Source organism: Anoplopoma fimbria, chromosome 17 (assembly GCF_027596085.1).
Source record: "Anoplopoma fimbria isolate UVic2021 breed Golden Eagle Sablefish chromosome 17, Afim_UVic_2022, whole genome shotgun sequence".
NCBI classification, from domain to species: domain Eukaryota; kingdom Metazoa; phylum Chordata; class Actinopteri; order Perciformes; family Anoplopomatidae; genus Anoplopoma; species Anoplopoma fimbria.
The window spans coordinates 19,910,081-19,932,962 of NC_072465.1; the positions used below are offsets into that span (position 1 = coordinate 19,910,081).

A 22,882-nucleotide genomic window follows, 5' to 3' on the forward strand; every position below is an offset into this window, starting at 1 on the left:
AGCGGGAGACCTTGATGGGACTCCAGGCGGAGGCGACGAGTCGTGAGGCGGAGTGATGTCAGCAGCAGAGGTTCTGAGGTTGGCCCCTGAGGTCAGCCTTGGCATCGTAGACCTGCACCTTCCTCCCTCCTTTACCAAGTAGTCCATGCTGGTTAGACCTGATATCATAAAGTCCATCAGTTATTAAAAAAAAAATGGACTAAAAAACATTCAGAGAGAGTGTACCAGCATGTCCCAGCTTTCTCAATCTACATTTTTTTTTTTTAAATAAACTACTTTTTCTTCCATGCATCACCTAAAGAAACATCTCTATAACACATTGATTCTGCTTCATTAGTCTACAGTTTAATCTGTTTTTTTGAATGCATGATAATACATGTTCAGAGATTCATCTTGTTGATAGTTTCCTTTTGATGTTTTTTTGAATTTTCTTTTTGTGAATGTGCGTCTCGTTGAGGCTGCAGCACAAACTCATCACACGTCTTCACTTTTTTTTTTTCTTTTATAAGCTTGTTCGACGAGGTGCAAATGGGGCTGTTAACCACCTCCACCTCGCTACATGTTCACCCGCAAAGAGGTTTACACTCCCTAATGAGAACAGGTATGTTTGGGGGGGACGACGACCACCAACAACCCCCTCACCCCTCACCCCCTCCTCACCCCACTCCCTCCTTCACGTTTTTATGGCTCGACTGTTATGCGCGTCGCACCTGCGCGTGGAGTGTCCCCGGAGTGGACCCCCGTCCTGTGCGCCATTCACCCCCCTGGACGGCTGTAGGAAGTGGTGCATTGACGGGCCTTTGTGTTGCAACCTGGACCGTAATCTGTTTTGCAACTGAAAAAAACATCCGATATAAAACTCTAGCAAAGCGTTCAGGACCCCCACCTTGGCTTTCTAGTGCCCCCCCACACACACACACACACACACACACACACACACACACACACACACACACACACCTCCTACTGAGCCGGGTAGCTTTTCACGGCGCATAATGTGTCCTGCTGGAGAGTGTGAGCGGAGTAAACAAACGGGGATCTGACACTGTGAGACAGATTAGTGAAGTGAAAGACTAGATTACCTGCACGGATTTTTTTTGATTTTTTTTAGGTGCTTGAGGATTCAATTGAGAACCCAACCCCCCCCCCCCACAAAGAGTAGCCAATATTATAATTAAACAATGATTGTAGGTTTTAACTACACTATCAAAGCCAGATTAGTTTAAAAAGCAGCTACAAAACAATTGCTTATAGTCCCTAAAGTACTACACTAATAAAACATAATCCTTCTAGCCTCTTTTTCATTTTTTATATATTATAAACCAATTTAGTGCATAAATAGAGTACTTATTAAACTCTATGACATAATGAAGTGTCCTTTCTGTGCAGCTAACAACTGTTAAAACTCCAACAACCTCAAACATGTTTGTTTTTCCAACATCGCATGAGCTCAGTGTCACATTTTTAAGTAAGACCTTTTTTTCTCCCCAAAGTATCAGCTCATGTTGAAAAAACAAAATACTCCCCCCATTCGTTCCTTCACCCATCATGGCTGCTGGGGGTTTGTCTCTTAATGGGTTCTGGAAGAGAAAGCATCCTGAAGGTGGGGAGGGAGCAGAGGGCCGAAGAAAGACAGGGACAGAAGGGTCATCACGGCTCTTTGTGGAGGGATGGATAGAGGAGAGGGAGGAGAAAAGGAGGGAGGCGAGGAGGTGGATGAGGAGGGGGGCGGGGGGCAATACATTTTGCTACAGATGAGGGTCACGGAGGTGCAGAGGTGCTTTAGAGGTCCTGGGAGCTGTTTTAAAAAAAAAACTTATGGTCATATGTGCCAACGCAGGGTATCACATCTTCACGTTAAGTGTTTTTCATTTTAAATTTATTTCAGTTGAGTTCAAACAATCTGTTCATTTCTGACTCAGACCTGATTTGTGTAAATGTAGTAATAAATAATTGTAGCTTGTTAAATGCCACCTGAAACTTAGAGGTATAGGTTTTGCTTTTTATTCAACCTAAAAGTTCCCACACTGTACTTGAACTGCTGGTTGTAGCCAATCAAAGATAGAGAGTACTCACCTGTATTCTACTGCACTTTTGTTTTTTAGATTAACTTAATTACGCACCATTTAAAGTGTTTATTCATTTGATTTCTGATGGACAATAGTTAATGTTTGTGCACAGTCTTATTTTAGTTTAATAGTTGTGCAGTGTAAAATAAGTACAAAGTGGTGGTAGTTTTAGCTTTCTACTGTCTTGTTAAAACAACTACTTCTTCCTTACACACACACACACACACACACACACACACACACACACACACACACACACACACACACACACACACACACACACACACACACACACACACACACACACACACACACACATGCACACACACACACTAGGAGGAGCATGGAGGAAGCAGTCCCACTGGGGTTTTGTCCCTGACTGTGGTCTATGGGTTCAAAGCTTCTTGCATGGGGAGGAGAGCCCTTAAACAGCATATTAAGCAGGAGTTAATTATATGCCAACCTAAGTGACAAAGGAAAAGAAAAGCCTCCCTCTGAATGGCAAGACAAGAAAAGAGAAAAAGTCATTATGCTGCCCACTTCTTTGCATTTGAAAAAACTCTTATTTTGGCATTTCCATTTGTAACTCTACCGAAAAGAGGAGAGATCACATTGTAGAGAGTCACAAACACTGTCTTTGCATCAGTGCCGTCCAACTTTTTACATTAGAGTCTAACTCAAACATGTTCAAGAATGTGGTTTAAAAATACACACACACACGCACAAACACACACACACACACACACACACACACACACACACACACACACACACACACACACACACACACACACACACACACACACACACACACACACACACACACTCTAAAAAAAGAAGCTATGCGTAACAATCACTCTGACCCGAGGCAGGAGACGAGACAATGTTTCCAGGAAAAGAATCAGTTCAGGTCAATGTGCTTTAGATCCGAGATGTATGTTATTGTGTCAAATACGGAGCAAAGTTAAACATTAAACAAATACAGCAAAGATATTCAATATTAACATCCATCATTTCTTTGAAAAAACATAGCCTTTTCTGATTTATTTAAGTTTGTGCACCTCATTGCAACGACGAATGTAGTTTCAAATGAGTGAACAGGACTTTTGATGTGTTGAAGGACTACGTATTTTTGATGTAGCCTTCCTTTATATACTAATCTGCTAAATCTAAAGGGTTACTTCTTTGTACCAAGGTGTAGGCCTTTGGGTAGTAGCTGTAACTTTGGTTGTTTCTTGCACTAATATTTTCACAAATGTGTGGATTCAACATGCAGCCATAAAAGTGTGAATTACTCAGTTATGCTATTCTTCTTTTAATCTCCTATCAGCTGATAGGAGACACCCTATTTGACCTTTTTGTGGAGATCAAGCTATTGCTTAAAATAACAAATATGGACATGCCAGACTGCAGATCAGTAGTCTGTCAGGAGTACTTCCCCTTGCTTTGGAGCGAATGAGTCAACTTCAGCATCCCTGCCAGGCTGTAGTGGCTGCCGTGAGTCTACTGTGCCATGCCACAACACCACAATGCCAATATAGACCGAGCGCACTGGGGCCCCCGGACCAAATAGGAGCCAACGCTGTAAAAAGTAATGGTGGTGATACCATTTTAAAAATATCACATTAAAAAAGTTACTATAAAAGTTCACTAAACCTAGCAGTATAAAGTACAGCGTCAGCTTTACTTTATACTGTTATACAAAGAGATGAAAATAAAGGACAAGGTGGAAAAGACTTTTAGTTTCTATATCAGGATATTCTTATAAAGGTGGTTTAATATTTGAGTGTATTTTTCACTCCCCATAGGTGTGTTCAAATCAGAAGGAAGTTTGCTTTTAGTTAAGGTTGTAGGTAGCAGATGTAGGTACTGTTGCTATGGTTACCGATGATTAATACAGACTATGTTTGTCACACAATTTCAAATTTGGAAAACTGCTCCACAAGACATTTAGAAATTCATTTTTTCAGAAGCCATATTGTAATTACCTAATTTAAATAAGGTTGTAAATATTCATAATGGAGCTATTAGTTTTACTTTGTTGTGATATACCTAGTTTGAATAAGTGTACAGCAATGGTTCAAAGGATATTTCATTATCACAGGCTGATTAAAGGGATGAATGACAGAGAGGAGAAATACAAATAATTAAGTTTATTATTTTTCTGGAAAAAAATCACTCTTTGGTTGTACTGCTCATAACTCACTTCCACACCACCATATCCTGTGATGTGAAGTCACAAATAAACATCACTTAATTTTAGTCACAAGCCAAAGATTGGGAAACCCCTGCTGTATAGTATCATTTAAAACGTTACTCCCATATCTTTCCCACCAGCCTCTTATTTCATGTCTTCTAGATGTCATGTTGATAATATTTTATAAGCCTCGTGTAGTTGCTCTTTCTTACAGCATCCAGCGGCCCACAATGCCAGTCCCCACTGACCACAGACAGCCCGTCCAGCACTGATGTCACCAAGAGCAGCCAGTTTTAATGCTCATCCACTTACTGACTGTAGCGGCCTAGCAGATCACTGGAGCTCTTAATAGACTGCAGTAACATGCAGGTCTGATTCATAGTCATAACAAGAGGTTTTTCCAATTAGGAAAGGTTCAAAATGACAGATTATTTAGGATAAATGTCATCTGCTTGATTGGTTGGTTAGACTTTCAATCATTTTGGGGTAAAATGTTTTTGGATCACAATTATGCTGAATAGAGTTTAACTGCCTACGGGGATTATTTGTGACGTACCTATAATCTGGTACATCTAAAGCGAGACTTTAAGATTCAAGGTTTTCTGTGTCCATAGTAGCTGTGACATTATATTATATGCTATATTATTTTCTCGCACTAACAGTTTCACAGCATATAGTTTGACTGCTTACAGGGCTGATAGATGAAGCGGTGTGTGCAGCATTCAAGTTTTGCTGTGGGGGCTTCATTTGTTGTGAATGAAAGAGAAATAGTGTTGGTTGCTCGGGCTGTACTGCACTCTATTGGAGTAAAGACGTCACTGCATTCATCCACAGGGCAGAGAAACAACTGTCCTCCAGAGGAGCAGGCGTTTATACCCGTATCTTTACTTTAAACCTTTTAGATGTGTACAATGTGCAGATTTGGCATATCACAGCATTTGATTGTGTGTTGGATCAAAACATCACCTTACAACAACAGGTGTGAAAAAAAAGTTTGACAAACTTTCTGCATCCATCCCGCTGAACATCTTTATTCATAAACTGGTAAAATATAGCACATTTGTATAAAAATGTAGAAAATTGTACACAAAATATAACACTTGGCTTTTGTCTATTGTAGTTAATGCTACTAGTATAGCTTTTAGTTGCTAAAGGTAATATTCTTTTGCCAGCAAAAAAGTCAGAATGAAGGATGACAGTTATAAAAAACAAAAAAACGCACACATAGAAGGCAACATCCATAAAGTTCATTAATATAAAAAGATAATTTTATACAAAACATCTCATACATTCTAAAGATCAGCACTACCATTCAATGTTCATGCCCTTATTGCTAGTGTTAGTGTTGTGTTAAAATAGACTATTTGTGCATCTTTATCTCAGTCATTTTAAGGTGTCTTTGGTAGGTTGTACACTTTTTCCAAAATGAAGAAATGTTCAGTCCCGCTAATGCTTAGTAAACTTTGAAGTGACGCTGCTAGTTAATGCTGAAAAGTCTTGTGAAATGCTTCTGCAATACATTAGTGTGGCTTTAATAAGTCTAGCTGTGCTCAGATGTGTTCTTGAATGACTATTAAAAAATACTGTGATAATTCTTTATCGCTATCAAAATGAGGTTCATGTGAATAGCCATAAGAGACAGAGACCTTTCCACACAGTGCTGTAGTCAGTGCAAAGCCACAGTGTAAAATTAGTTCTCCTACAAAGATCTGCAGTCTTTCTCTGTGTTAAAACAGCTCGATAGACGCAAAAAAAAAGTACCTCATTATACCCAGGACAATATGGATTTTACTACAGTGGCAGCGATTGAAAAAAAACTCCTGCTTCTTGATCCCCTATCCTCAATTAGTAATGCAGAATTTTCCTTATAACTCTTCTTTGGGATTAGAGCCAAAGTGCAGCAGCACCGAACTATGAATGTACCTCAGTTTCTCAAACATAGGCAACTATTAGAGATCTGTTAATAGATACAAACCAGCCGACTCGGGTTTCATTCAGAATAGCCGCCATCCTCAGCTGGGTCATGTACGAGTCGTGGGTCAGGTTAATGGCTGAGTATATCAGACATACTGTAATGTAGAGGGGACTGCTGCACACATATTATAATTGAGCTTTACTCTTTATCCCCTGTGAGTGTACCTTTTACAAGAGCAAGGAACTTTCTGTTTTGCAGTTATAAGCACCACTGAAAAATATAAGTACACAGCTGCTTCAGGAACACTTACAGTAAACATATGGAGTGCAAACTCTCTGTCTGGAAAGGCAATTAAAACATACATGTGACCTGAACACCAAAAGATTCAAACACCAACAAGTCCTGAGTGTCTGTGTGTAGACTGTGTGTGTGTCTGTGACTGCATTTGTGCAGTTGTGGGAATACTGATATGCAGCTATAAAGAGTGTGTTGCTCATGATGAAGGAAGAAATCCCTAGCAATACAGATTAATATTTAGTAGCACGGAGAAATGATTTCTCAAACACTAAAAGCACATCTTAAAGGCTTCACTCAGCTCTTCAAACAACCATCTTACAAACTCCCGTCTGAACATTGGGCCTTCAGAATCCTAGCAGTCTATTACAAGACGGGGGATGATTAATCCACTGTGTCATTGTCATGTACACAACATATATAAATGTATATAAAACTTATTTACATGCATCCTTCTCTGCTCCACCGTTGCCACAGCACCATGTGACTGGAATGCCTGTTTGGAAAAAGTTCAGTGTCAGTTTCTTATCAGGCATATAGCTCTGTGTCTTACAGAAAGCCACAGAAAAATACCAAGTACCAAGGCAGCGAAGGAACAATACGGCGAGGGAGGTCGATCAGGCACCTTTGGTTTTAAGGTTTCGGGTGGGGGTTCTTACAATTTCAAAACCTGTGATGGGATCACATCAATAGCTTTGTCTCAACTTGCAACCAAAATGCATTACAAGATATCATTATTCCTGGTATCCAGTAGCAACAGACCCCTTATGAGTTCAGGATCCCGGCTCAAATAAGGGCTAATGTGATGGATTTACCTAAAAAGGCTTATGGGGATGTAACAGCCCAGAATACTTATCCATTACATGAAATGATCCATGCAAAAGTTTGTCTGTCTTACCAGAACTGAACATTCTTGCAATGTCCCGTAAGCAACAGCATTTGAGTGTTTTAAACCCCATGCCGGTTACCCCTGAATACTGGGTTTCATACATTTCCATGTGGGATCTCAATTAAAACATTAAGAACTGGCCAAGGCCTCTCTACTTGATTGTTAATCTGGGGAAAAAATGCCCCAAAGTCTTTTCTTCTAAGACAGTGTGTTCAGGTATTTATTCTCCCCAGCCAGCGAGGTAAGCATGGACGTCATGTCGCCTACAGCCATGTTGGATAGACCAGAGCCTGGAGCTAGGCTGACAGAAGTCTGGGGGGTGGTGAGGCGGGATGTGGCCTGGGAGGAAGACCCCAGCTGGCCCTGAAGGGGATTGTTGATTGGGCTGAATGAGGAAGACTCAGCATCGTCAATGATGGAGGTGAAGTCTATGCGAGCATTATCCAGGTCCAGGTTTTCTAAGGCATTGGAGATGGGGCCAGATTCAGGATAAGGAGTCATGGGGGAAGGCTTTGTGCCACCTGTTGGGTCCAGGTTGGACCCCATACTGTGCTGCTGGTTGAGACAAGGTCCATTCTGGGCGTCCATGTGTTTCTCCATATCCATGTTTATCTGGCCTGAATAGTACATGTTGTTATTGGACGGCGAAAACATTTCATTTTGCTGGTGCTGTGGATGCTGAACTGGAGGAAGTCGGACCACTCGCCTGGGGCTGGTAGTGGAGTGGACAGGGCTGAGGTGGGGTGGGCTACCCAGGTAGCCTCCTCCCACCTGTGACAGGCTGTTCTGGCGGCTGAGAGGTTTTCGCCCCTGAGGGGGCCTCGGGACCACCATCTCCTGGCCATAGCACGAGCCTTGGAGACCTGTCAGCTGCTGGTCTTTAGGTGTCACAGAGCTGGGTCCTCTGCTGTGGGCCGGAGGGCTCATGACCAGGTTCTGGTTCGGGTAGGACGGATAGGGCTGGCTTGAGTAAAGATTCTGGTTTTGGTGCTGTGGGCTTTGCTGCATCATGGCTGTCTGGGCACTCATGTCCATGTTATCAGATAGAGGAGGAGGTTTTATTCCACTCTGCTGCTGTTCTTGTTGCTGCTCCCACATGAGTGCTTGCTGGGACTGAACATAGTTCCTCACCATCATCTCCTTCACCTGCAACATTGGGGTTTCTGACCTCTGCCCATCGGCGAGCACGGTGCCAGCACAGCCCAGGCTCAAGCCCCCTCCACTGGGGAAGGAGCTCTGGCTCTGCCCTTGAAAGTCACAGCTGGGATTGTTGGAGTTCCTCATCAGGACCTGGCCCGTTTGTTGTGAGTAACCCTGAGGTTGCTGGAGGAGCATCCGCTGCTGTTGGAGCTTTGCACTTTGACAGGCGTTCCCGCCTCCCATCCCCGGGTGGAACTGCTGCTCCGGCTTGATGATGAGTTTGTGGGTTCCATCAGGACTGTTGTAGAGGCCTGTCTGATTGTTAAAGTGTGCCTGTGTCTGTTGAGGCTGCAGGCTAGGATCTGAATACTGCATTCCTCGCTGGTTCTGGATAGCGTGGTTGGACGTTTGGATTTGGCTGTGGGAATCACTCCAAGGGCCTCCAGCGTCACCACCCTGACCAATGCTAGGGTAATGAGCGCCTGAGGGACTGAGCTGGCAGGTGCTCATACTGTACTCGGCCTGCTGGAGAAGTGTATTAGACATGCCCTCTGAGTGAATGGGCCGTGCTTGGCCCATTGGATTTCCACCAACCCTGGAGGTGACTTCCCCTCCCTGGTTCTGGTAGTGCCCCTGCATGTAACCCTGGTCTGGGCAGCTCAGAGAGTCATGGCTCGGGGACAGTTGGTTTCCAAGAGAACCTCCAACTCCTCCAAGAGTTTGATGCTGCTGCTGGTATCCCATGAAGCTCCTCTCTCCGGGGGGCATCATCATGGAACGATCCCTGCCATCAACAGGGGCAAGGTGAGAATCCATACCCATGGCCTCCATCATTACATTCTCTGTAATGCTAGGGGGCCGAGGGGAGTACAGGTGGCGGGATAGACTGGTGTCAGAGCCACGGTGATGCAGAGCGTTCCTTCTGCCCATCATGGCTACATTATTAAGGCTGTTGAAGCGCTTGGGGAGAGCTTGTGGATCTGCTACTGATCGAACCGGGTCACTGGCCCGCCTGCTGTTGTTACCCGGAGCCTGGTGAGGGTAGATAACACCAGTGCCGTACTCTGTGTTGGAACTGTGCCGGCGGGGACCACCTTGTTGAAGGAAGGGAGGCAGAGGCTGACCCTGGTACTCACTCAAAACACCTCCTCTTCTAGCTGGAGTGCCTGGCTGCTCCATATTGGGTAAAGGAGTAGGTGGTGGTCCACCAGTTGCTGCTGCATATTTGGCCTTAAGGCTGTATTGCTGGGCCGGTGTTAAATTAGGAAGCCCCGGCAATCCTCCTCCTCCTCCTCCGGGACATGGAGCGCCCCTCCGATTGGTCTCCGGAGACAGGGGGTCTGCCCCGCTCTGCTCCGGGCTGAGGTGGTGACATCCTCCCCCTCCCGTCCCTCCCATTTGTGAGACCTCACTGGAGCGCCGGCTGGACAAGTACGGAGACACCATGGAGGACCGGCGGCTGACGGTGTATGCTGAGCTAAGGCTGCTGGTGCCGCTACCCCTCCTGTCGTTAGAAGAGCAGCCAATCGATGTGCCGCCTCCTAACTCGTGATTGGACAGCTCCATAACTCGGCGATTTGAGAGAAGTGGAGAAGGTGCACACATTCCCATATTCTCTCCTGGACCTGAAAGCGAACAATCCACAAGCTTAGAAGCAGTTTGTCAATACCAACAAAGGATGTTAATTTAGATGTCCGACTGAAAGCAATCAAAGGTCAGTTATGTTGTAATTTATAATTATTCAGCCCAGTTAAAATATTCTATTTTGTGTAACAATTCAGACTTTACCAATATAAACAAAGACTACGCCCACACCAGAGTTCTGAATATCAAGTTATTCGGTCATTCAGAACATACCAGGAAGTGCAGGTAGCTTGCTATTGGCACAGCGGCCGGGTGGCGTTGGCCTGCGGATGTTTTTCAGCTTGTCAATCTTCAGGTTCTCCAGCCTCTTCAAAGCCTGAGCTGACATCCCCATTGTTGCTACACCGACTGGCTCCCCTCCTCCACCTGCAACTCCATCCTCCAGTGCTGTGAGATCCTCCAGACTGCCAGCTGCGTTTAGGTTCATCTCAACCCCGCTGTCGTTGTTGTTGGCGCTCCCCAGCGGAGAACGTTCGCTACTGCAGGATGATTGACCACCAGGGCTTGGCTGGGATTTCTGAAAGAAGTGATATAACGTATCACCATGACAACCCTTTTCCGTCAGACCTATTAATGTAGTGATTTAACATTTGAGCTTTGCTTATTCTCTTGAATTTAAAGGATCTTAGAGGTCATAAATAAAATGTATCACTCACCAGAGCAGTCTCAGGAGCCAACAGCTTGCAGTCCTCCCTGCGTGTCTCCTCTTTCTCCAGCAGTAGTTCAGAGTTTTGGCCTCCGGGGGTCATAGCTGAACCAGGGGGTCGAGGTCCTGTGTCTCCACGATGCTTCTTGGTGATGTGGGCTTCAGGGCCATGTACCGTCTTCACATGTTTACGCAAAGAGCTTGGATCTGTGTACCGCTTAGTGCAGCCGGGGATCTTACATACATAAGGTTTCTGTGAAAGAGCAAAGCACCTGTCAGTACACAAACTCTTGATTGCCTGTGCACAGTCTTGTGAACCAAAACTGACTTTACTTATACTTGTGAAACTGACCATTCTTGGCTCAATACAAAGTAATGTTGGTTTATTTTTCATAATTTGCTGTAGCTGACATTATGGACATCAAAAATATTTGCTGAAGAGTGGATCTCTATAAGACTCCTATATTAACTTATTGAATTATTTTTATATTAAAATACCGAATACAAAAACATGAATCAATCAGTTTTCCTTGGAAAGATACATTATCGTTTACTACAGGTTTAAAAATGTACCCTACAAAGCCAGTTGTCAAGGTATTGTTTAAACTATTGTATTGCACTTTATTTCTTTTCAGTGCTGCACACTACAGTACCTCATTGGAGTGAGTTCGGTTCTGGTGCTTGGCCCGGTCTGAAGCATTGGAGAAGGCCTTGTTGCAGCCTTCATGCTCACACACGTACGGTTTCTCTCCAGTGTGAGAGCGCAGGTGGGTCTTCAAATTCTCCAGGCGAGAGTAGGCCTTGTTACAGCCCTCGAACTAAAAAACAGAAAGACACAGAACGTTTTTTATAACACCCGCCAAGTTGCAATAAAAGAGAACAACTTCTAAAAGCCAAATGAAAACAGATATAGGAACAGAGAGAAAGAAAGTACATAGACTGAGACTAAAGATACACTCACAGTGCACTTATGTGGCTTCTCTCCTGTGTGTCTGCGCATGTGAACCACCAGCATGTACTGGGCTTTGAAAGGCCTCTGTTCTCGAGAGCATTCCTGCCAGTGACACACAAACTCCTTCTTTTCTCCATGGATGTGCTCATTGTTGATGTGCTGTTAAATAGAGATTCTCATTATTAATCAGAGTGGTGTACTGTAGATCCTTTTTTTTGTTTAAAATTCTGTATTTTTCCTGCTTTTTTGCGTTTGATTTATGTCTTACGTGAACTAGCTGATCTTGTGTGTCAAATTCCTTGGTGCAGCTCTCCCAGTGGCAGTTGGTCTCATAGATGGCCTCTGGTTCAGGCTTCCCGTCGTCCTTGTCCAAGTCATCTCTGCCATCCAGTAGACCCAGGAGAGGGTCCTGATGAAACACATGGGTACAAACCAGAAACGTATGGGTCAAGATGAAATGTGTACAAATAAAGGTTATTTTTGACAAGTATAACAAAGCCCAAACCTTCTTACAACAGAAAAAGTGTGTTTTTAGTGGCGCAAGGTAGTATAATGAAAAATATAATTAAATAATTCATTAATTTTCCTGCTGATATTTATCATTATTCTACTACAGTATTCAAGTGGCTGGATACCATAGTTTTATAAAAGTGTTTTAATTGTGTTTGGCTAGAGAGGCAGTCGAGTGTCGGAAAACACCAATGGGCATGCCCAGAGTCTTCGGCAATGAAAGCAGATGTCTCAAATTTGACGAAAAGTGAGGCAGACTACCTTTTGAACCGCTGCAATTTGATTGGCTGTTTGAGAAGTCGTCATTTTCTCGTAGTTGTCATTATTAAAAATAAGATTGTAACTTTGGGTCATCGTCTACAGCACAAATTTGAAAATCTGCCTTCTGAAGACAAACTTTTGTTTTAACATCTTAGTGCCCTCCAGCCGCGGGATAGCGTTACAACCGCTAAACCAAACCGCTCGTAAAAAATATCACATTTAAGGTGGAGGAAAAAATGGCCCCCCCAAAAGAAACGCTCTTGCTGTGTGTGTTATTCGGAGATGATGATACATCAGGATCTAAGAAATGTTCCTGAGAGGATTACCAAACATGAACACCAGCAGGACAACGTGGTATAACAAATGGGGAATCTGGCGTTGAGGAGAACAGGTATGTGCTCAGTGGATTGATTATCACTTGTGTTAAACTATGTGGAAAATGGGAAATAGCACAATGTGACAAATTGTGTTGTTAGTTTTGCATCCGTGCAAAGTTCTTACCCCACCATTTTTTTACCACCCAAAATTGCACCTGTGTACAAACATGTGAACAACTTATATAACAGGTGAATCTACATATCAGCTATCAGCCAGTAGTGTTCGACTGTGATGAACTAGTGCTACATGAAAATAGATAATGAAAGCTGCAAACAAAGAACTTTCTTTGCATGCTGACGGACAATGGTCAACAAGACTGTAAGAGCCATGTGATATTGTTTACATTTTTGTATTTATTTTTTATTGCAAAAGTAATTTGTGTTATACCCTTTAAAAGGTTTAACATACAATATAATTAAGGTTATTGGTCATGTTGCAAAATGTGCTTTGATGTGTGTTTTTGCCCTTTTAAGATGAAAGCTTCTCTAGTCTGTCCTGCTATTGGATACTTTTGGATTGGCTCCTTTAAGTGGAGTTAGTGCTAGTTAAGTATGATGGAGCAGGATGTGGAGAAACATTTTTTCTGACCGCAGATTGTAGACTGTATTTTATTCATTGCCAGCAGAAGGTCAGTTTTGATTTTATTATTGGGTATGGATATATTTTTGTTTACCTTTTGTTAAAATGGAATAAACTACTTTTGATGCACTACGAGCCTTATCATTGAATAGCTGACGATGAAAAGTATAGCCTGCTGAGGAGCAGGTTTGAGTTGGACGTAGTAGTCTACATCTTACAAGAAGTGGTGAAGAAGGTTTTAAACAAGCTGCCACTACAAAGACAGAATTGTAGTGCAGAATGTGTATTTTTACAAATCTAATGCCAACAATGTAAGTGTGAAAAGGTGAAAACTCCCTTTGAGAATAAGAGCGTTTCCTCACCTGCGTTCCGGTGGAAGAAGGACTGGCCACGTCTCCTTCTGACCTCTCCTCCAGGCTCTTTACATTCATGCCATCCATCAGACCTCCCAGCCCTGGCTCTGTCTTCAGCTACAAAAAAACCCCATCTTATCACCTTATTGATTCTGTCTCTCAAAGACATTAACAATCATAAAATTAACACAGATTTTTAGCTTCTTTTTCAGTTTTCCCATCTTTCCTCTCCCCGGAAATATCAAGCCTGGTTTACACTGATGATTTGCTTGGAGTGCTTTGAATAGTGAGTCTTACGTGTCCATGCTTGGGTGGAGCGTGCAGCCGAGGATTGTGGGGCGGTAAGCGGGAAGCTTGGCAGGGACCTGGTGTGTGTCCTCCCAGGTGTGTCCCCCCGCCTCCTCCGTACATGGACCCTTGATGCCTGGATTGGCAGTTTATATTGCTGGAATAGCCGAGGGACGGGCTGCGGAGTAACACAGAAAACAATATTATGACAACTTTAGGATAATAAATGATGATGGAATTGGTGAGATATTTAAATCAATCAAAATTAATAAAACCCATGGAAATATGAAAATATTTAGGTGAACTTGGACACTTTCTTGGGCGGATAAACAAGGGTAATCTTGTTTTCTCTCAATACTGAAATATGTAACTTATCATTATTGCAATTTTATTTTTCACATTTGCATTTTTGGTGTAATTGTCTACATGTGTGTAAATAGTAAAATTACTCTGTTGAGTAACGCCCAGCTAGCTTGCAGCCACCAACCACTGTTAAGTTTTCATTTATTATTTATTTTGTTGCAATTCACCTGCATTTGTTGTCTGTTTTTAGCCATCTGTGGTGGCTAGCTCAGGCTAGATGGTGTTTGAAATTAGAAGATGATGTTAAGTGATACATATGTGTGTGCTAAAGTTGCCAAATTAGGAGAGAGGAGAGCATCAAACTTCATGCCTCAAAGTAAAACATTGTATATTATGTTGTTTTTTAACATCAGGGAATGTGCAGCAGATACTTTTAATCCATTACCTTTAATATTAGACATTACTAGTCTAAAGAAATGGATATTGCTTTTTGTGGAATGGTGAAATATCTGACCTCATGGCGCTCACAGAGAGGTGGCCGTAGGAACTGGCCCCGTTAGGGTTGCAGCGAGCGTTGACAAAGGCCACCAGGGAGTTGGGTGATGTCCGGATCATCGTCTGCAGGTCCACACTGGCATCAGACAGAGGAGAGATGGACAGGGCTCTCTTTTTACTCAGCTTCAGCATGGAACGAGGCGTGGAGAACCTCGAGCCTGAAGGGGAACAGAGGACAGCAAGAGAAGGAGGGTTAGCTATGATGGTACAAAATCTTTTTAGAGAACTGATTTGTATTTAAAGGAAAGCGTGGGGAGTTTTAACTTACCATCACCTGAACCGATCTGATCAGAGCCAGGCTGAATCTGGCAGAAGTTGTGATGAGAGGACATCATGTTGTTCTGGTTACAGTAGGGGGAGCTATTGCCACCTGTTGGACAGAAAGGACAGAAAGAAACATTTAAACATACCACTACAAAGATTCACATTAATGTCTCTTAGTTTGTTAGCCTCTGGGTTTCTGTAGCTCCTGGTGTAGCCCTGTGTGTCACATGTTTAAATAATCATGTTTACCTGCAGCCGTGTGCATCTAACAAGCACTGAATGGTCCAGCAAGAAAAGACAGACACTTGCATTGAGTTTGGCCTCACATCAGCCCGTCATTTAAAGATTAAACAGCAAGAAGCACTTGTAAAATCTAGCTTTTATGTAATGACAAGTGAGGAAGAGCAACAACTGCCCTGCAACCCTTTACTTTTAGTTTTTTTTTAGTTTTGCATGTTGCTCCATCAGATGTGCTTCAAGTGAATTAACTGAGTAATTAAGGTAAACCCAAGCTGCTGTTTCTCGGAGTAACAGATTACATCTCAGCAGTACAACCGGCCTTCTGTTGACTTGATCTTTCACTTTTGTAGAAATCTGGGTAGTCTCTGTTTCTTCTCAGGTATCTTTAAGTCCAAACCAGTAACAGCTGTGAGATTAAGGAGATGTAAAAGATACTCTGACTCACCCTCTGTGGGCGGCATGCCCCTGTGGCCCATCATACTGTGTGGCGGCGGGGCCTGAGGGGGCCTCATATATTGATCCATGCAGTGGCCAATCCCCTGTCCTGGTCCTGATCCATGAGTCATACTGGGAGTCATGGGATTGTACATAGCGCGGCAGTCCTGGGGGGGGCCGTTGAGGAGCGGGGCACGCAGCGAGGACGCATCGCTGTAGGGAGACTGGTCCGATGAGACGAGGCTGCAGACATCATAGAAATGCATCATTAATCTCAAGTTATTGTAAAAAGTGGAAACAGCAAAAAGACGTGATAGGAGCTGTAGAAATAGTAGAATGTGGTGCAACAGTATTCTCTCTTTTTAAAATTCCTACTCCGCTATCAACATGATTAAGAGCGAAATTTTGGCTTGAAACATTGTACTTTTTTTTAACTAAATAAAAATATAGCGTTTAAGAGTGTCACTGAAAGGCAGAAAGCCTCACAGGGGAACATATTCAGTGGTAGGCGTGCATATTTGGGACCCTAAAGTAAGTATATAAATAAATATAAATGAGAAATACACATTAAAATAATATTGTGTTTTCTTTGTCTTTTTGGGCCTAGATAATGCGAGAAGATTGTGCTGATTGAAAAGCTTCTATAAATATCACCTTATCTATGAGCTAAAACATTTATAGTAACTTTTTAGAGGTGGTGCCCTGACTGAAGCACTGCCTTGTGCTGTCTGGTTCTCCCCACTAGATGGAGTAAAGCCCTCGTGTCGGTCTTCACTGTGGAAACTTACTCATCCGGGTTTTCCCCCACCAAACTAGAGAAGAGAAGCTTCAATGGAACTTTCCAGCCCTCGCATGAATTTAAATGTTTTCTCTGACCTTCTCCCTCAGTCTCACTGGTCAGTTCAAAATCGGTCTCTCCTCTTCTTTTTTTCTCCTTCTCTCTGTCCCATCTCGCTCCTCTCCTAACGGGGCAGACTTCATCTATCCACCTCCTCCTAAGTCGTCCTTTCAGGTCTTTAATTCTTTCACCACAACGTGTATTCCACACAGGAGCTTAATCTGTCCCCCTCTAATCCACTGTGCTGGTCCCCCCCCCCCCGACTCTACCTCTCCCTCCCATTCTCACTCCTTTCTCCCTTTCTCTTCTCCCATTCACCCCTTCTGTTCCACTCCTCTGTTTCTCCCCCTCCCTCTCTCTCTCTCTCTCTCTCTCTCTGTTACTTTCTATCTCCTCTTCCTCCCTTCCTCTCCCTTTCTGCTCCTCTGTCTTTCTCTGTCCTGACCAGCCCACCTTTCTCTCCATCTCTCTCTGTTTCTCCCTCACTGGGTAACCTGAGCGGGGCGCGAGGCAGTCATGCAGAGCGCAGCGGGGCCTGGTCAGCCTGTAATTAGCAGCTGTCAGAGAGAGGCCGAGTCCACCCGCAACCTGGGTGGCATGTGGAAGGGAGGGAGGTAGAGGGGGGAGGAGTGAGGGACTGAGCTGAGCGCTGCGTCCACGACAATTGCAGCAAGACCTGCAACCTCAGAATATCTGTGTGCTTTAAAATAGGAACAGTGTCTGAACAGCTAGCTTGGCCATGCCCAGAGTTAGAAAATGTATTGTCACAATGTCAACCCTGTACAGAGGCAACAATTTTGTGATTTTAGGGGCAGCGCTCATAGTTCACTTTGGGCCAGGCGCAATGACAATGACAACTTATTGATCTGCTGGACCCACAGTGACTGATATTTGCTCTCACAGATATACTGGTAGTGTTGTATTTGTTGGCATGTTGTTGAGGTAAGTCAGAAATTATCAACATAACATAGTTTGTCCTCAAGTGGCACTGAAAGTCTGTTATTCCAACGGGTTTAACTTTAGCACTTTGAATTGGTTTTGAAAAGCTTTTAAAAAACTGCTCTTTCACAATATTACTACTAATTTTGTTGGATGATGTATCATCTCAGAAATAAATGCAATGAATGATATTATTGTCACTTTAAGAACCATTTTATGCCATTGATATAATTATTTTATAATGGCATACAAAATAATGCAAGTGCAAAGAGCAATGCAATTTTAATTCTTAATCATATTCAAAAATGGAAGTGGAATTAAAAAAAGAAATATTCTATATATTAAAAAAAACTAAATAGAACCGCACAACCAAAACAATAAATAAAATGTTTTTTTAAGTTGTTACCAAACATGCGCAATGCCTGAAGTTTGGACAGTAACAGTTTTGCTTTACCCCCTATTTCCCTTTATGTGCTAAAATAGACAAAGATAACCTTACTCTAACTGTGAACTCGTCATTGACAGTGTTATCATCGACTCATTGATAAAATAAGTTTGATCTTATCTAACTCTTGGAAAGAAAGGAAATAAGCGAATTTCCCAAAATGTTGCACTATTCCTTATATTTCTCTAATGGGAAACTGTTTTCACATAATTCACCGTTACAAATGGAGGTTAAATTGCAGCCACAGAGCGATGAGTGAGCGATGAGCTAACTGCTGTCTTACCCTCTGGAGGGCTGGCTGGGTGAGGTCTCGTAGTGGTACAGCCCCTGGTGTGGCTGCATGTCCACTGGCATTGGAGCTCCAGAGACCTACTGCTCCCCGTACAGCCTGGACCTGACACACAAAGTAAAGGACACGGTTAGGGTGAGATGAGGAAACCCAAACAAACCCCACCAAACTAAACTAAACTTCTCTGCAAAGAAAAGGCAAACGGACAAAAACAATTGTGGTTGGGTGGAGAGAGAAAAAAGATGATGTAGGTTGTTAATAACAGACCAAACCAAACAGTTCAAGGGCAAAACAAGCTCCCTGTGAAAAGTTTGAGTCATACTTTTTCTAAACAAAGCCAGAACAAAGTACTAAATTCATTACTCAAGTAAAAGTAAAAATGTAAAAACCACAGTAGGAATAAAGTTTAACACGTAGGAAAAATACGTCCTGCAGTCTTGCATTTAAATATAACCTGCAGAAATTAAAATACAGGTTAGAAGTCGCATTTAGTTACGAATAAAAACCAACAGCACTCATAGTGAGCAATGTTAATGGTGACGCTATACCTGCTTCAATCCACCAGATTTCATTGGATTAGTTTATGTTTGGAATATTAAATATCAACTGCAAAATTTTATATAACTGTAGTTTATCATTTATAAATGAAAGCTAAACCACTGCTCATAGACATAAGTTCTCATACAATGTGTAATATTATGAGATACTGTTTGCAGGTGCACTGGAGGAAAACCCCATGACAGGTATGTTAACAGTTAAGGTGAATAAAGGTCAGCTACAAGGTGGGTTAAGTGTTAAATTATGTCTGAGAATTGAGTTTCCTTTGAGAGAAAACAATGCTAGAGTTCCCCTATTGCAGTCACACATTATTAGAAATATAAGCATCTAAAGCCCCATTCAGATAATGAAACATCCCTAAGTTAATATGATCTCATAAAATGAACATTAGTGTCCCCTTAATAGCAACATTAAATGGTCTAAACTCTTCAAATTGGTCTTTAAAAGCAGGTCATCTGATGTGCCCTGACACACTCCCACAGATTAGACAAAACCCTGTGACACAAATAGTGGGCTTGGCTGTATTCTCTCTTCTCCAAACAAAGTTGTGCACCTCAAACACTGCTGACTGACACTAAAAACCCGCCGCACCTTCCCATCCTGGAAAGTAGCGATCACCGCGGAGAAAACCTGCAGAAGAAGAAAATCTGGGTTCTGCCTCAAAGCTTAAAAAAACAAATAGTTGCGGGATGGTAGGAACATAAACGGAGAGAAATGACAGTAGAACAAAGCGATCTTTTGTATGAAACTCATATTGAGATGGTATCTTTCAGCAGGAGTGCACGTGTAAGGTAATTCTAGCTGAGAGATCCTGGAAACAAGCACCTGCTTATTACATCCAACCACATCAGTGCAGGTACTAATAGTCAGGACTGTGGGCTCTTACATGCTTACACAGGTGATTAGGACAAAATAAGTACTGTACACGTTGATGTCACAGCTACCACAATTTGTTATCTTGAACACGCTAGAATTAATGTGTCTAGTTTTTGTTTTAGATGATTTGTAGCAATACTTTTAAAAAAATGCAAAAGTAAATGTTTACAACAAAATATTCCATTGCTGCTGTTCATGTGACAAGTGCTTAAACCCAAACTGGGAAAGCTCCTGTCTCCAAGGCAGATGAAAGCTCTGTTGCCAGGCCTGTTATGTAGTAGCACAAGTGTTAAAAGGGCAGTAGGGACCTATTTAAGCCCACAAGCCACCAGGGGGATTTGATACGCAAAGTTAGCGAGTGGCTAAATGATGTGGGCGGTCCGGGAGCTAATTGCATATATTCAGCGCCTGCTTCGGATGTGTGTATGATAATTCGCCGGAAGCGCTAAATAGAGATCTCGCCGAGCACCTCAGCTGTCCAGAACTCATAAATACCGAGAAGGGGTCGCCAGACAGCCTGTCACACACACACACACACACACACACACACACACACACACACACACACACACACACACACACACACACACACACACACACACACACACACCTGTCAGTCCCGCCAGGGGGTAGCATAATAATCCAGTGGCCACCAAGTCTGCAGAGAATGTGTGTGTGAATGCGTGTGTGTGTGTGTGTGTGTGTGTGTGTGTGTGTGTGTGTGTGTGTGTGTGTGTGTGTGTGTGTGTGTGTGTGTGTAAGTGTGTGAGGTGTGAGAGTGTTTGACATGATAAATGGTGGTGGATCTCAGAGTAAGAGTGAATAATGTATGAGACCACCTGCGCATGAGCAAGCTGGAAATTTTTTGAAAAGTATGTTTGCCAGTGTTTCTCCAGGGAGCGAGGCAGCAAACGAGTGTGTGAGTGTTACTGCTGTATATGCTCCATGTACACACACACACACTCAGCTGTGTGTTGAGTCATTAATCTGCGTGGTACATAGTGTGCTCTTATTCAGTTAATTACTGTAAAGCAAGCGCCAACAGAATTCATGTTTGTCAAGTCTGAGCATCCCTGTCTTCTAAAAATGAAGTTATGTACGAAATATGTGCAGTTAATGCATCGAGATTAAGTATTTTGTCAATTTAGTTAAGAAATGTTTCACATTGACGTATCTGCCAAGTTACAAAAAGTTGATATTGAAAATGTTTGTAAAACTTAAAATAACAAACCCTGTGTATACATTTGTTAACATGTCCATATATTCAAAGATAATTTATTGAGAAAAACATTTAGCATTTTTTTTAAATTTGCATCAGGAAGAATGTACCTAGGCTTATGTACTGTATGTGTACATGTATGTCTTTCTGTATCTATTTCTATACAGCGTCTAAGCACATATAGATGGGTGATTACATATATATGCACGGTGCTGATACAGGTGTCCTGGCATTGTGCTATTTTAGGTCAATATCTTGTGAGAAACTCTCAGGGAGTTGGCTCCCTGGTGTAATTTTGTGGCTCTGGGTTTTAGAGGGATGGGGCAGAAACATATTAAAAACCCCTAAGGCCATAAATCAAATGGCTAACCAAACAAGTCTGCTCCGCTGCGGCACAAGGAGCGGAGGATGAGGACAGGAAGTCGAGCCACTTTCTACACCCAAAACCAGTTCAAACATTCCAGCTTCACACGCCTGCAACATCACCACCCGTACAAGTGAGCCACACCTAAAACAAGACATCCCTAACCTCACACAACCACTTTGTCCTCAACATCATCAACCGTACAAGGGAATGATGGAATGATGGAACAAGTGCTAAAAACATGCTATTAATTTAGCATTAGTATGTGGCAAACAATAATACTAATGAGAAGAGTTGCATGCTTTGTAGAAATTAAGTTAAAATATGTTTTAAATAATTGCATTAATTATTTATTCTAAAATATTCTGACAGAAGCCAACAAGATCACAGACCCCTCGAATTTGTTGATTAGACGTGAACCGACTGATCTAATAATCAACTAATTGTTGCAAGCCTCTGACATCGTTATTTTCCGTATTACACTTGAAAACTTCAACAACCAATGTTTTAAAGCATGGCTCCGAGGCACTTAAACATTTTTACAGAGAGACAAACTCATGGATATCTTTTTTTTTAAGTCCTTGCTTGAAGTTGGATAGTATCCTTGATGGATATTAGCTGAGATTACCTCAATTACTGGATATTTTTAAACGAGCCCAATGAGGCCTGACTGTGGTCTAGCCTAATAAATTTCCATTCCAGCTTACCTACTTACTCACCAACCAACACATTGTACCACCACTAAATAAAATATGGCTTTGTATCCTTAGTGGTCTATTACTCATTCACCGTCAGAAACCCAACGCTGTAAAGCTGATACTAACTACAGCTGCAGATCTTACATACTCTTTGTCGTATAAATCAAAAGTTGGATTCAAGAAATAAACCCTGACTCAGTTCAACACACAGCTGTTTTATTGCAGCCTTACTGGGTCTGGTATGACCTGTAGCTTTAAGTGGCTAATATTAGCTTATGTTTGCAAACTTTATTTACACTATATTTTGCAGTACTGTTGCAGGACAATATAAATGCCAAAAGTTAGCTCACATTAGCCACCAGAAGCTACTGGTCATACCAGACCAAATAAGGCTGGAGAAATGTGTCATTTACTCTTTTAAAAGTTAGATAGTCTCACTTTAAGTTGTATTTCATTTGTGGATTTGTGGATTTGTGGATTTGTGGATTTGTGGATTTGTGGATAGTGGACAGGAACATGGCTCATCGAGCTTGTTCATGCTTCCTGATGACATTAATGTTATCTTAACTATTACTCATCAAATCAACACCTTAAGTTTCACAGACGAAGTAGCCATCTTGTTGCAGGGCTTTCGACTACATTAGGGTGACTCTTGGTACTTATTTGTTCCACAGACTTCAGTTCTCAGGTGATAGTTTGTGTTTGTGGTAAACAAAGAGAAACATTGTTTAGTCTTGCACGGTT

General features: G+C 42.4%; 1 protein-coding gene across 1 annotated transcript in view; it reads right to left on the reverse strand.

Moving 5' to 3' along the window:
- Window positions 1-5,278: 5,278 nt before the first annotated feature.
- gli1 (GLI family zinc finger 1) overlaps window positions 5,279-22,882 on the reverse strand; it is a 51,539-nt gene continuing 33,935 nt past the window's right edge. Inside the window, exons 2-13 of the mRNA XM_054616399.1 lie at window positions 18,418-18,528; window positions 15,923-16,155; window positions 15,242-15,343; window positions 14,933-15,131; window positions 14,125-14,293; window positions 13,837-13,944; window positions 12,015-12,155; window positions 11,756-11,905; window positions 11,448-11,612; window positions 10,805-11,047; window positions 10,362-10,665; window positions 5,279-10,129 (exon numbers count right to left, since the gene is read on the reverse strand). Of these exons, the coding sequence (XP_054472374.1) occupies window positions 7,563-10,129; window positions 10,362-10,665; window positions 10,805-11,047; window positions 11,448-11,612; window positions 11,756-11,905; window positions 12,015-12,155; window positions 13,837-13,944; window positions 14,125-14,293; window positions 14,933-15,131; window positions 15,242-15,343; window positions 15,923-16,155; window positions 18,418-18,488 (4,452 nt within the window). The 5' untranslated portion in view covers window positions 18,489-18,528 and the 3' untranslated portion in view covers window positions 5,279-7,562. The remainder of the gene's footprint in view (window positions 10,130-10,361; window positions 10,666-10,804; window positions 11,048-11,447; window positions 11,613-11,755; window positions 11,906-12,014; window positions 12,156-13,836; window positions 13,945-14,124; window positions 14,294-14,932; window positions 15,132-15,241; window positions 15,344-15,922; window positions 16,156-18,417; window positions 18,529-22,882) is intronic.